The 14071-nt window shown below is 54.8% G+C and overlaps 1 protein-coding gene across 1 annotated transcript in view; it reads left to right on the top strand.

Annotated features, from left to right (window-relative positions):
- SYNE3 (spectrin repeat containing nuclear envelope family member 3) overlaps positions 1-14071 on the top strand; it is a 67218-nt gene that overhangs the window by 37889 nt on the left and 15258 nt on the right. The window contains exons 4-11 of the mRNA XM_081131833.1: positions 40-349; positions 4404-4565; positions 6169-6516; positions 8860-8996; positions 10021-10195; positions 11249-11431; positions 12318-12461; positions 13280-13414. Of these exons, the coding sequence (XP_080987959.1) occupies positions 40-349; positions 4404-4565; positions 6169-6516; positions 8860-8996; positions 10021-10195; positions 11249-11431; positions 12318-12461; positions 13280-13414 (1594 nt within the window). The remainder of the gene's footprint in view (positions 1-39; positions 350-4403; positions 4566-6168; positions 6517-8859; positions 8997-10020; positions 10196-11248; positions 11432-12317; positions 12462-13279; positions 13415-14071) is intronic.

Genomic DNA, 14071 nt, shown 5'->3' with positions numbered 1-14071 from the left:
CGGTGGCTCGTTCACTCCCCGTGGTCTCTGTGCCCACAGCCGCATCGAGTGGGTGTGGCTGCACTGGAGCGAATACCTGCTGGCCCGAGATGAGTTCTACCGCTGGTTCCAGAAGATGATGGTGGTGCTGGAGCCCCCGGCGGAGCTGCAGCTGGGCCTGAAGGAGAAGCAGTGGCAGCTGAGCCACGCCCAGGTGCTGCTGCAGAACGTGGACAACCAGGCCGTGCTCCTGGACCGGCTGCTGGAGGAGGCGGCCTCCCTGTTCAACAGGATCGGGGACCCCAGCGTGGATGAAGATGCCCAGAAGAGGATGAAGGCCGAGTACGACGCCGTGAAGGCCAGAGCCCGGGTGCGTGAGCCGCGGTGGGCTGTTTTCACCCATCCATCCATTTTCCCGCCTCGTCTCCCCATCCAGCCACCCGTTTGCTAACTAATCATCTATCCATCCGTCTGCTGTCCACCCACCCAACACGCACCCACCAGCATTCATCCGTCTACCTGCCTCCCTACCCGCTCACCCATTTATGCCCCCACTAAACTACCAAATCTCCCGCCTCTCCATCCATTCACCGCCGCAGTCCTCCGCTTACCTACCCAGCCATCTGTCCAACTACCCACCCTCCCTTACATCTGTCTACCCCCTGCTGGCCCATCCGCCTTCCCACAACCTAACTAACCTCCTATCCATCTAGACAGCCACCACTTAATCACCCACCCAGCCCCCATCTACTCGTCCACCTACCCATCAACCAGCCCGCCTCTACCGACTCACTACCTAACTACCCATCAATTTTCCATCTACCCATCGACCTACCCCTCCACCACCCACCCTTTACATACTATCCATACACCCAGGTCCCTCAGCGCTGTGTACACAGTGGGCGCTTAATGCCTGTGTGGTTGACACCCCCAGAGGGAGATTCTGGAATAGGACACCTGCCCCAGCCGGTGGGGGAGCGGGGTGCGAGCAAGAGCTCACCGTGGAACCAAAGCATTTGAAAGTCAAGAAGAGACGGAGCGGGCTGGCAGCCTTGCTTACTTTGCTTGAGCCGTTTCCGTCCAGCGATCCCGTTCCCTGAAGGGCGGGGGATAGGAGCGCCCTCTTTGCCCCGCTTCCCCTCGAAGGGGGCGCGTGTGTCCCGCCTCTGGGCATGCGTCAAAGCCGCCCTGCAGCCCGGGCCAGCGCATATCCTCGCCACCCCTGTGAGTCGGTCGGGTTTTGACATTCCCAACAACTCCGCCGGCCACAGATGGTTTAATTGTTTGGTCTAAGGAGGGAGGTTGTGCACTCTCCCATTTGTCACCCCTGTCACCCGCCGTCGCAGCCACAGCCCGGCAGCGGCTGGACCATGCTCTGTGATCGCTATGCCTGGCACGGAGCTTGTCTGGATGGCTGCCCTGCTTGGCCACGGGCCTGTCCGGCGCCTGCTCCCTATCACCGAGCTTTATTTACTCTGGGTGTCCCCGGTGCCAGCACCTCATCGCTCACACACACGGAGCCACCGGCTGGCCCGCTCATTGGAGAGGTTGCTTTACTACAACATCTGTAACCATCAGAGTTGCCCGGAGCACTTACTCTCTGCTCGGTGCTCCTGACCCACTTTGTTTCATAAATGAGCCTTTCCTGTGGGTGGAGGAAGCCGTGGATGGATGCAGATAATCCCGTAGGAAGGGGGAGCCAGCCAGGGCAGCATGGAGGAGTGGCCACTGTCCCTTGGTCCACTTTTGGAATTGAAACAGGCGTGTTTTCGTCCGCTGTGTGCTCCTGTTGAAGTCCCGAGCTTCACTTCCACCAGTGAGAGGGTTCTTGGCTCTTCCTGAAGGACTTGGTCCTGGACCTCAGTTTCCCAGTCTCTAAAATGGGGATATTTTCTCCTACCCACAGTGGTTGTAGCAAGGGCGTAAATTAATTAATGAGTGTTTCTAGATTTGGCGAGGAGCTTCTCAAATGGTGGGGCAGGTGTATACAAATAGCACGGAAGTGTTTGAGCCTGGGTCTGCCCACGTTTTCCAGTTGAGAACGTCCGACTTTGTTTCCTACGTGCTCCTGGACAGGGCCAGCTCCACGCTGAGAGGCGAAGTCGGCAAACTGCGGCCCACGGGCCAAATCCTGCCACCTCTTGATTTTACATGGCCTGTGAGCTAAAAATGGTTTTTATATATTTGACTGATTGTGGGGAAGATACAACCAGACTATTCCATGACGTGTGAAAATATGAAATGAAAATACCAGCTTTATTAGAGTGCGCCCAGCCTTGGTGGGTCCGCCTGGGGCTGCTGTCTGAGCGGCGACACCAGGAGGCGGAGCCGCTGCAACAGAAACCACAGGGCGGCAAAGCAGAACCGTCCGTTGGCCACCCCCTGGTCTAGAGCCATGACTTGGAGTCCAACACGGGCCGGTTCCAATCCTGTCTCTAAGGCCCTGAGAGAGTTGTGTCACCTCCCAGCATCGATTGGACATTTGCATAATGGGAAGGTTTTGTGGTTGTGGCGAAGGTTACATAAGATAGTGCTTGTCCAGGCCCGTTGGTGCCTAAGAGTTTATTACATGCGCATTAAATGGAAGTCCTCCCTGTCCCTTTCCCTGACTCTCCTTGGAAAATCCCGCTGGCAGACACTCCATGTGTGTCCTTCCTGCCGTTCAGGAACGTCCACAGAGCCTGCCCTGAGCTGGACCGGAGACGAAACCAGCATGGGCAGCCTGTCTGGGGGAGCTCTCGGTTCCCCGGCGGGAGCCACAGCAGAGGGAAGGCCGTTCGTTCAGCCTGGGGCAGGGGCGAGTCCTCAGGAAAGGCGGTGCTGGAGGTTAGCACTGCGGAGCGCAGAGGTGACATTAAACAGTGGCTCAAGGTTATTTAGCACTCACTAGGCTGCCTGGGGCTGTTCCTGGGTTATGCGAGCTCTGACTTATTTAGTCCATGGCACCCCAGTGAGGCAGGTACTGTTATTAACACACCGTAGAGATGGGGAGACGCGGGCACAGAGGGGTCAGTTATGTGCCCAAGGTGGGCCAGGGTTCAAGTCCCAGGCAGTAGGCTCCCAAGCCCAGGGTCTGGATCGCTGGGCCCCAGGGCCCAATCATGGGGTCTGCCCTTGACCTCTAGGCTGTGGCCCTTGGACCTGAGCCTGGGGTCAGTGGGGAGCCATGGAGGGCTTTAAAGAGATGGTGCTGTGATCAGGGGTGTATTTGGAAAAACATGAGTCCCTAGGCGCACATTAGGTCTTATATCAGGAACGCTGTTACTTTCCCGAAGGTCAGTCACCCTCATAGTACCATCTTGTCCCTGTGTGGTTAGAACTTCAGTGGGATTGTCTGAAAACAGAGATGACTCCAGCCCACACAGGTGACATCACCACACTCATGAGGAGATGGGGCAGCTTCCCAATTATTCTCATGCCCATAGACACCATTGTAATGGGGCAGAAACCCATGGGCCCAGTCTTACCTCCTGGGTTTGAATCTTGGTGCTTTCCCAGGCAGGTGATGACCTTGGGCAAGTCATTCGACCTCTCCGGGCCTCAGTATCCTTGTCTGTCAAACTGGATTAATGATACTGCATGCGACGGGGTGGCTGGGAGAGTTCAGTGAGATGATAACGTCCGTACAGCTGTTGGGGCAGCTCTGGCACTGTGGTGAGCTCTCGGACTATAATGTCAGGTAGCAGGAGGTGTTACCAGGCCCGTCGTGAGTGCCGTTCTCAGGACAGGGTAGGAAAGAAAGCCAGCTGTGTAGTTGACAGGCCCGGCACCGACACCGTTTGGTCTCCAAAGCCAAGAGTCTCTTGGCTTGTTGCTAATGAGGTGGAGAAGACGGTTCAGAATCTCTCTCTTTTTTTTTTTTTTTTTTTAAATATATCTTTATTGATTTCAAAGAGAGGAAAGGAGAGGGAGAGAGAGAGACAGAAACATCAATGATGAGAGAGTCATTGATTGAGCCCACAACCCGGGCATGTGCCCTGACCGGGAATCAAACCCCGATCTCCTGGATCCTAGGTCGATGTTCAACCGCTGAGCCACGCCTGGCCGGGCTCTCTCTCTTTTTTTAAATCCTCACCTGAGGATATTTTTTCCATTGCTTTTTCAGAGAGAGTGGAAAAGAGAGAGAGAGAGAGAAAGAGAGAGAAACATCAATGTGAGAGAGACACATCAATTGGTTGCCTCCTGCACGCAGCCAGGGCTGGGGATCGAGCCTGCAACCGAGGCACGTGCCCTTGGCCAGAATCAAACCCGGGAGCCTGCAGTCCTCAGGCTGATGCTCTAACCACTGAGCCAAGCCGGCCAGGACTGGGATCTCTTTATTTCCAGCAAAGGGCTGAGGGTTGGTTGTATCCTGTACCCCTATGTGTGTGGGTGCTCACACACACAGACACCCTTATGGCCGTGCCTCTCCTCCCCTCCCACAGGACAGGGTGCGCCTGCTGGAGCAGGTGGCCCGGGAGCACGAGCATTTCCAGGCCCACGTGGACGAGTTCCAGCTGTGGCTGCAGGCGGTGGTGGAGAAGGTGAATGGCTGCATGGGGCGGAGCTGCAAGCTCACCACCAAGCGCCGTCTCTCTGCGCTGCAGGTAACCCGCTGTGTCTCCACCGAGGAGCCCCCGGGAGCCCGCACATGTGGCGGGTTCTATGGTAGAGTTTATTTAATAGGGTCCTGCTGGGCCAAAGGACATACAGACACCCACGGCCCTCAGATCCCACGTGAGAAGTGTGGAATGTAGTGAATGCACCATGTTGGGGGCCTCGGCTGCCTTATGGAAACCCAAGGCCACAGCAGCACGGTCTAGACAGTGGGCCTCAAATGGGGGACATTTGGCAATGTCTGGAGACATCTTTGGTTGTCACGACTGGGGGTGAAGGTGCTACTGGCATCTAGTGGGCAGGGACCAGAGATGCTGCTAAGCATCCTACAATGCCCACAGCACAGCCCTCACAACAGAGAACTGTCCGGCCTCAGATGCCAACAGAGCTGAGGGTAGGAAAGCCTGGTACAGGCATCAGGCCTGCAGGGGGCAAAGCTGGGTCCTCTCTCACCTTCCTCACTGGCCGTGACCTTGAACGAACTCCTGACTCCCTCTGTAAAGTGAGTGGGCGGATTGTTTTTAGTAATTCAAGAACCACTTTATAATGTTTGCTGCAGCTCTACAGCACCTGCACCATTTATTTAATATTTGTATTTAAATGGACTCACTTTTAAAAAAAATCAATGAACTATGATCAGACAATTCTTATGTGACTTATATAAGGATGTTCATAGCAACCTTTTTCATAATAGCCCCGTACAGAAAACAACTCAGATTTTGTCAGCTGACTATTGGATAAACAGTCCAATAGAACATTTATCAATAGATAAATGTTCTATTGGACTGTTTATATATGAAGGGATAATCTTCACCATAAAAAGAGATGAAATGACATCCATGACAGCATGGAAGACTCTAGAAAAACATTATGCTGAGTGAAAGAAGCCAGTTTCAAAGGGTAATATATTCTGTGATTTCAAATAAGTTCTAGAATCTTCCAGGATGTTAGAAATGCTCTGTTTGGGTAACAGTGTGGACTACATGAGCATGCATATTTCTCAAAAATATAAACAGTAACACCTAAGGTCTGTATACTTTACTCCATGTAAATTACACTTCAATGAAAATGTTAAAAAAATATTTAAGGCATTTTCAAATAAAATAGGTTTAAAGGTGTTTATATAACAATTTAAAAAAAATTAAAAGCCAATGACTGTTGATTTAAAAAAGAAACTTGATCTCATTGTCATAAATGGATAATCAGTCTTCATTCATAATTAGGAGGTAGCCATACAAAGTAATATCACGAAACAAAATGGGGGCCTTGGGTTCTATCTGGCTCCCCACTGTGGCCGCAGAAGACTGTGCCTGAGGCCACCTCCGTCTTTGTTTAAAAGGCAGAATAACAAATGTCAGAGTGTTAGGCAGAGGATCACCCCCCCCCCCCCCCCCCGAGTCTTGCTCCTTGACTCAGCGCAATGACCAGGGAAAGCTGTAGGCGGGGAATTACCTCCCCATGTTGTGAGTCAGGGTGATTAAGGCAGACAGTCCACCCCTTGGAAAGGGGCCTCTGGCTCTCACCCCAGGATCTAGGAATCAGTGCTGAGCAGGACGTTCCCCTCATTTGTTTTCCTTCCACTCTTCCCTGTAGGACATCGCCAAAGAGTTCCCCAGGGGTGAGGAGTCTTTGAAGAGACTGGAGGAAGAGGCTATGGGGGTCATCCAAAATACCTCTCCTTTGGGTGCAGAGAAGATCACTGAAGAACTGGAAGAGATGCGGAAAGTTCTGGAGAAACTTCGAGCCCTTTGGGAGGAAGAAGAGGGCCGGCTCCGGGGCCTGCTCAAGTCCAAGGGAGCCTTTGAGCGGCAGAGGAAGCAGCTGGAGGCCGAGCTGGGAGAGTTCAGGAAGGGCCTGCAGAGGCTGGCCGAGGAGGGCCTGGAGCCCGCTGCGAAGGCAGGGACTGAGGACGAGCTGGTGGCCCGCTGGAGACTCCACTCGGTAAGCAACGTTTGGCCAAGCCACAGCAGTGTAGGTGGCGTATGCCCCTTGGGGTGTTGCCACCTGGAGCTCCTCTGTGTGGTGGGAGTATCTGGTGAGCCTTAAGCACACTTACTCTGCTTTTCCTGGATCTTTGGGTGTTGCCTTAGTTGAGTGTTTGCACCCATTTTCCAGACAAGGAGACTGAGGCCTGGAGAGATTTTTTTTTTTTTTACAACATCCCTAGGATCACATGATGAGTCAGTGGGTAAATAAGACCAGAGGTGGATTGTCTCCAGGTCTCCCGCTTGCCTGGTGGTAGGATGTGGGATGGGCTTCCTGAGCACAGAGCAGAGAGTGTTACATCAGAGGGAAAGCTCTTAGTGTGAAGACGATGCCCAACAAACACACTGGGACCTCTGGGGAGGCCAAGCAGACATGCCCATCCTGGAGAGGGTGGGGTGGGTTCCAACCCAGACATGGCTGCCAGTCAGAGCACCCTCCCTCCTCCCACCCCCATTTGCACACACACAGGAGGTTTGACTTGTGGACAGAGAGATTTTTAAAACAAAGGTTAACACCCCCCCCACGCCTATCATTATTTATTAACTCAATGGGCTCACTCAGTGTCAGTTCCAGGAGGGGAAATATTGGAAAGAAACCACCCAGACCCACGTCTGCTCTGCATGGTGGTTCTATTTTTTCTCTTCGAATGTTTGCCCACATGCAAAACTTTTTTTGTGTAGGTAGGAGCAAGGCACACGCGTACCCTTTAGGGCCCACTCCCCCTGGCCTGTGAGGCAGATCCCCTGCCCTGATGACCTTCGTGCCCAGGGAACCACTCTCCCTTCAGTACCGTTGGCCTTGGCACTGGTGCAGGTGCGGTGCAGTGGTTCAGGGCGGGGACTTGGGGATCACACTGCTGGGTGCAAGTCCTGGTTCCTCTCCTTGCCAACTAGATGTCATTGGGAGAATTACTTGCATCTCAATTAAATGTGAGATGGGGGTATTGATAATAGGACCCCCCCCCACAATTCTTTATGAACATGTGAAAACAAAACATGCTTAGAAAAGCACCGGCCAGAAGGTCAGCGATCAAAGCTTTTACTGTGAGTTCCAGAGAAGGAGAGGTCAAAGGGTATAGCGTGGGAGGGAGAGTGTGGAAAGCCCTGCCATGCCCCTGTCACCACAGCCAGGTGCCTCTCCTGAAGTGAGAGGCTGACCACATCCCTCAGGCTCCCTGCCACACCTGATTCAGGTGTCACCTCAACTCCGATCAAGTCATGACTAACCGGAAATCAATAAAAGGAAATTCCAGAATGTAATACTAGAGACTTTTGTCCTTAGACCAGCCAGTGCTCACGTACTTACTGTTTGCACTTCTTATGATATGTTCTGTAGCAAGGAGCAGCCACACCTGACCAGCTCAGCCCAGGTGTGCGCGGGGACCAGGCTGGGTGTGTGGCTGCAAGACAGCTGACCTGGTGTGGACTGGACCACCCCGGCCCAGCGGAGCAGGGGAAGGTTGAGGGCACTAATCCCACCTCACACTGAGAAAGAAGTGCGGACCGCTGCCCATCTTAGAGAAACTTGATGGCAGCAGGTGTGTCAGGGCCTTGGTGTAAAGAGCCACCTGTAAAGGAAACATCCTTGAGGGACAGGCTCACCTTCAGAAGGTCACAACGAGGTCATCACCTCCCCAGCATGTGCATTCTGAGTGCTGCACAGCCCTGTGCTGGGGGGCACTACCAGGATCCCCTTTTATAGACCTGCAGACAGGCCCTGAGAGGTTCCACAGCATGCCCAGGGGAGCAGGGCAGGGCCGGGTCCAATGTATCAGAGTGCAGTCGAGGGGCACTGTCCTGGAGTGCTCCATGCAAATCTCCTCGGGCCTGCCAATGACAACTATAGGTCACTGTTCCCTTGGGCACTGAAGAGGCAGGGACAGGGCCAGAGGGCCCGGCTCCAATGTCAGGTCAACCTTTTTCGGGCCCTGCAATGTCAGAAAACACTTAGACGGAGTTTCCTTGCATGTGAAACGGGGACACAGAGACTTACCTTCCAGAATCCTTGAGAGGCTAAACAAGTAGGACACACAGAGCCCTCAGCATGCTGTCAGTGTTCCTAGATATTCGTCATTTATATTACTAGGTGCTAGTGTTCATGACAACACCGTGAGGCAGGTGGTGGCAAGGGAAAAACCAGCTTGGCCATGGAGGTGGGGGAGCAGGGGCCGAGTCCCTGCCCTAGGTGACGGCTTTCTCCCTGGCTGGCCCACTCCCACCAGCCATGCTTATCCCCCTGAACACACACGCTGTCCCGTCCCAGAACCTCACCCCCCCCCGGGGGTCATTTGTGCTGCAGGCCACGCGGGTGGCACTAGCCACAGAGGAGCCCCGGGTGGACCGGCTGCAGGCCCAGCTGAAGGAGCTCATTGTCCTCCCCCATGACCTGCAGCAGCTCCCAGACAGCGTCATCGCTGCCATCCAGGAGTTCCAGAGGTATGGGGGTGAGGGCGGGACCCCGCGGCCTTCTCTCCCCATCTAACGCCATCTGCAGGAGGCGGCTTGCTTTCTCTTGCAACCTGGTAACTTAAATAATTCTTGCACCTCTCAGTGACTGGCTGTCACAGGGTCTTACTCGGTTTAGTGACTATCCCTTTTGACAGTATTTTACATTTCATTCCCCAAAAGAGGCCTAAGCTTTGGTTTTTTCCATGTTATGTGGCTCATTCACCCATTCCCATCAGTCTCCATTGCAGCTTAACACTGGAGCTGGTCCACGTGTGATTTCCCAAGGGGAGGGCTTTCCCATAGACAAACCTCACGGCCCTGCCTGCTGGTGGTGCTGCGGGAAGCCTCCGAGCCGGTCTCCACGCCAGCCTCAGCCCACCCGTGGCCCAGTCTTGGCACAGGGCTCCCCACTTTCCCTGCTCAGCGTGGTCCAGCAGATCAAACATCCCCGCCCTGTGGAACTAAACACAGTGTTCCTAGCCCCGCCTCTGCACCTTTAGAGCAGTGGCCTGGATGCCCCCTGAATGCCAGCATGGGGGTGGGGGTGGGGGTGGATGCTGACATCTTCTGTCACAAAGCCAGCCAGGGGACAGGGTGGCCCTCCAGCTGCTCTTGCTGAGGTACCTGATGCTGCTTATCTATGACTGGGTGCTGGACATCGTATTTGAAAAATTATTCATATAAATTTTTGGGGCCTAGGACAATGGTCTCTTACTCAAGAAAGGATTTTGTTTGCTTCTGCGAGGTGCCCAGGGGCAAGCAGTGCCTGTCGAGGGACTCTAATCCTCTTTAGAGCTAGATGCTCCCTGGTTGTGACACTGGGCTGCAAGTCTGTTTGGGGACTGGCTTATTTTTGGTGCACTTATAGACCTCTGAGGTTCCAGCCACTCCCAGAAGCCCGTGCGATAGGAGAGGGACCATCCTGGGAGCAACACATGCTGGGCTCCCTGGGGGCCTGGGCAGAGGCCACACCCTGGACTGACCCACTCTCTCCTCTCCGGTTCTCCCGCAGCATGAAAGGAAAGAGTTCCAGGCTGCGCAATGCCGCGGGCGTGGAGCTGTGGCAGCGTTTCCAGCGGCCGCTGCAGGACCTGCAGCTGTGGAGGGCGCTGGCCCAGAGGCTCCTGGATGTCACCGCCAGCCTGCCAGACCTGCCCTCTATTCACACGTTCCTGCCCCAGATTGAGGTAACCGAGAGGGCTGACCCAGGAGGCTGGGGGAGGCCACCAGCCCACTGGCATTTCAGTCATTGTCACAGGGCAAGGCGTGGCCCTGAGGCCTCTGATATCCAGGTAGAGCTCATTGCACCGTGTCAGGCATGGGAGTCCTGTGCCCAGGAAATATCAACACCTGTTATTGGAGGCAAAGGTCCTCCTCAAAGGCAAAGCCTGGCGCCTGGTGTGACCCTAGGACCCTGCACTGACCCTTCCACACCTTTCCCTTCAGGATCCAACTGCAGAAAGAGTGAGGGTAGGCTGGGAATGTGGTCATGGCAGGCTTCCTGGGGGAGGTGGGGCCTAGGCTGTGCAGAGTTCAGGCTGTGTGAGAGCAGCTGCCCATTACAAGGAGACTTCTGAGTCCCCTTTAGGTCCCCTCTTTGCCTGGTGAGCTCCTACATATCATGACTCCATTCAGGCGCCACCTCTTCTGGGAAATTATTTGGGCCTAGGGCAATGGTCTCTTACTCAAGAAAGGAATTCTCCCTGATTGTGCTCCCATAGACCCTTAGCCCCCTGAAAATGTCCCAAATACCACCTGGGATGTAGCCCACTGCTGTCGCTGAGTCACTGCATAGCGGATGAGACTGGTTTGGTTTGGGCTCAGCTGCAGTGGGGATGGTTGATTCTGGGGGAGGCTGAGGCCAGCAGGCAGTTGGGAGCTGTTGTGCTCCAGGTGGGAGAGGCTGAGGGTGCCCACGGTCACTGACAGTGGGAATTGAGAGGAGACGAATTTCTGAGACATGTAGGTGGTACAGTTCTTACTCGGACTTTGGTAATAAGATAATGTGGGAGGTGAGAAAGGAATCAAGTGGACCCTGAAATCCAGGGCCTCCCTAGTGCACTCCTGCCAGCCTGTTTCTCATGTTGGCCGCGGCCTCAGAACCCAGCCCAGAGGCGCAGCTGCCGGGCAATCACAGCAGAACAGGTGTCCTCGTGGCACGGGTTCGAGCTCTGGCCTGCCCCGGCCTGCCCTGCCCTGCCCCGGCCTGCACTGTGGTTAACAGGGGCTTGTCTCCGCAGGCGGCCCTGGCAGAAAGCTCCCGCCTGAAGCAGCAGCTGACCATGCTGCCGCTGAAGAAAGACCTGCTGGGCAGTGTCTTCGGCCAGGAGAGGTCCACTGCCCTCCTGGAGCAGGTGGCGAGTTCCGTGAGGGACAGAGACCTGCTACACAACAGCCTCCTGCAGAGGAAGAGCAAGCTGCAGGTGAGCCCCCTGCTGTCAGCCCGGCCTGGACTCAGCCGGCGGACGGGGCACCTTCCTGGGCAGGCAGCCCTGCATTCTGATCTGAGCTCCACCACGTGCCACTGTGTGGCCCTGGGCCATCCCTTTGCCCCACGATCTAAGGCTCCTCGTCTATAAACTGGGAGGGATTATCGTGTGATCCTTTTAATTAGGCCACCTGTCTGCCCCTGCCCCTGCCCTCAAGTCCCCTCTCTACACTGCAGTCACTGAACTATATTCTGCAGAGGGCTGGGGGGTGTCCAATAAGAAAATGCAGAGAAAGAAATGTAAGCATTTAAGAACCGGTTAACTGGAAGCTGTTATCAGGGACACATTTCCAAATGATTACACTATGCTGCGGACAGTTTATTCTTTATGTTATCAGTGTTTGTTGAGCATCTGATGGTGATGATGGTGATAGCTGTGGTCTGTGGGGCACTGACGGGCTGGGCACTTGCTGAGAGCCGCACATCTGTGATCTCACTGATCCAATTAGCGAACATTCTAGGGTTTGCAGGACAGATGTTCTCTGCTGCAGCCCCTCACCTCTGCCACTGTAGCAAGAGAGCAGCTGCAAAGAAGTGGGCGTGGCTGTGTTCCATTAAAACTTTATTAACAAAAATGGGCCTCTAGGGGAATTTGGGGTGTGTGGTCTGCCAACCCCTGTTCTAGTGGGCAGAGCAGCTGTATGTGAGGATACTATGGTGACTCCAAGGGGGGTGTTGAACCCTCTCAAGAGCTCTGGGAAGGCTTCCTGGAGGCAGTGACGCCTGGACGAGCATGACCGGGCCAGCTGAAAGCTGGAGAAAGCAGCTGTGTTGTGAGGAAAGCTCTTCATTTGTGTGCCTCCCCTTCTGTGCCTCTCCAGAGCTTGCTTGCTCAGCACAAAGACTTCGGGGCTGCTTTCGAGCCCCTGCAGAGGACGCTCTCGGACCTCCAGATCAGGGTCCAAGCCGAGAATGAGCTTCAGCGGGACCTTCCTGGGAAACAGGCCCAGCTTTCAAGGTTGCAGGTAAGGGGTCTGTGGGGCCGAGTCGCTTCTTCTCAGGTGCTCAGCTGCACCTGGAAGCAGCCCCCCTCCCTACCAGTAACAGGCCCCAGCCAGACCCTTGGACCCTCCCTGGAGACCTGACCTTTCATCTCGGCTGAATCTCTAGATTTGCTGATGGTTCAGGGCCTCAGCAGGGCCTGAGCACCTCCAGACTGCTGGTTCTCAAGCTTAAAAACATACTAAGCTCTTTTTGCTTACTCCATGGTTCGAAAGTCCGACATTGATCTTGTGTTGAAAGTCAGTTTGCTAAGTGTTTCTAATGAGTCCGGAGGCCCTCAGTGAAGTAAACCTATCTGGTCCCTGAGAAGAAATGCTTTAGGGCACACGTGGACGGTGCTTCAGCTGCGCGTTGGTCCTTGTCGGCTGGATGAGGAGCTGGCTGGCTTTTAACAATGATCTTTTAAGGCCCAAGTGTAGCTCACATGTAAGTTGAGAGTGTTCTTTGGAAGATGTTAAAAATGGTGCATGTGGGGCTTTAAAACTAAAGCTGGGATGAGATTCCTCATAACGAGAGGTGGTCATCAAGTAAGAGTTTAGATGGGAGTGTCTCCCCCGGTTTAATCTCATGGTGTCTCAGAGTATTGTCGTCTCCTTAAAAAAACCTCTCACCAGTCCTGAGAGTGCGCCCGTCAGACAGCCATGTGGTGCAGCCTCTGGGGTTGGGGAGCCCCACCATCCGGGACCCTCCAGTGTCTCCCACTCAGAGGCCCCCCGCCACGACCAGCACCCATGATGAGAGGCAGGAAGGACAGTCCCACTCATTGCTTCCTCCACTACAGGGGCTGCAGGAAGAGGGGCTGGACCTGGGGGTACAGATGGAGGCCACCAGGCCTTTCATCCAGGGGAACCCCAACCACCAGCACAAAATGGACCAGCTTTCCGCCAACTACCAGGCCCTGCAGAGGTCTCTGGAGGTAAGGGGCCAACAGGGACCCGTGCCCGGCAGACACTGGACCCTGGAACCTGACCCTCCGGGGCGTTTCCCCTCTTTCTCCCTTCATTCCTGCCAACTCTCCTTTCTCTCTCGCTTCTTTCCCTCCCTCGTTTACTTAGCGGATGGTTACTGAGCGCCTCCTGTATGCCAGGCTGTGTCCGGGGCCCTAAGGATGGGGCAGCATGAACCAGATAGCCAAGGGCCCTGTTCTCCCTGGGGTTGCGCTCGGGTGGGTAGATGAACCATTAGTCAGCAGCCAACAAGTAAATATACAGTTACCCCTGGGCTCAAGGGCCAAAGAGCTGGGCAGGCTGCTCAGATCCGAACAAAAGCCCAGCGGGCAGCAGGCCCATCACCTTTGCCTTTGCCACCTTTGGGAGGTTGGAAGGTGCAGCCTGGTGGCCCTGAGCCTCGCCTGCAGTGCCCTCTAGTGGCCGCCTGGACCTTCCTGGTGTTCACATAGGATTGACTCCCTTTTGAGCAGTGGGAATGGAAACTGAGGGTCCTTCAAAGTTCCCCTGAGGACAAGTTCCCAGGCAGGCTCCAGCCACCACCCGGACGCAGACTCAGATGGATTCCTGGGCCTGCATCTGTCACAGGTGCCCCAGGAGCGCAAAGCCAGCTCTCAGGCTGCCTC

The sequence above is a fragment of the Miniopterus schreibersii genome (assembly GCF_964146895.1).
Source record: "Miniopterus schreibersii genome assembly, chromosome: 1".
Taxonomy (NCBI): domain Eukaryota; kingdom Metazoa; phylum Chordata; class Mammalia; order Chiroptera; family Miniopteridae; genus Miniopterus; species Miniopterus schreibersii.
This window is presented reverse-complemented; position numbering and strand designations above follow the sequence as displayed.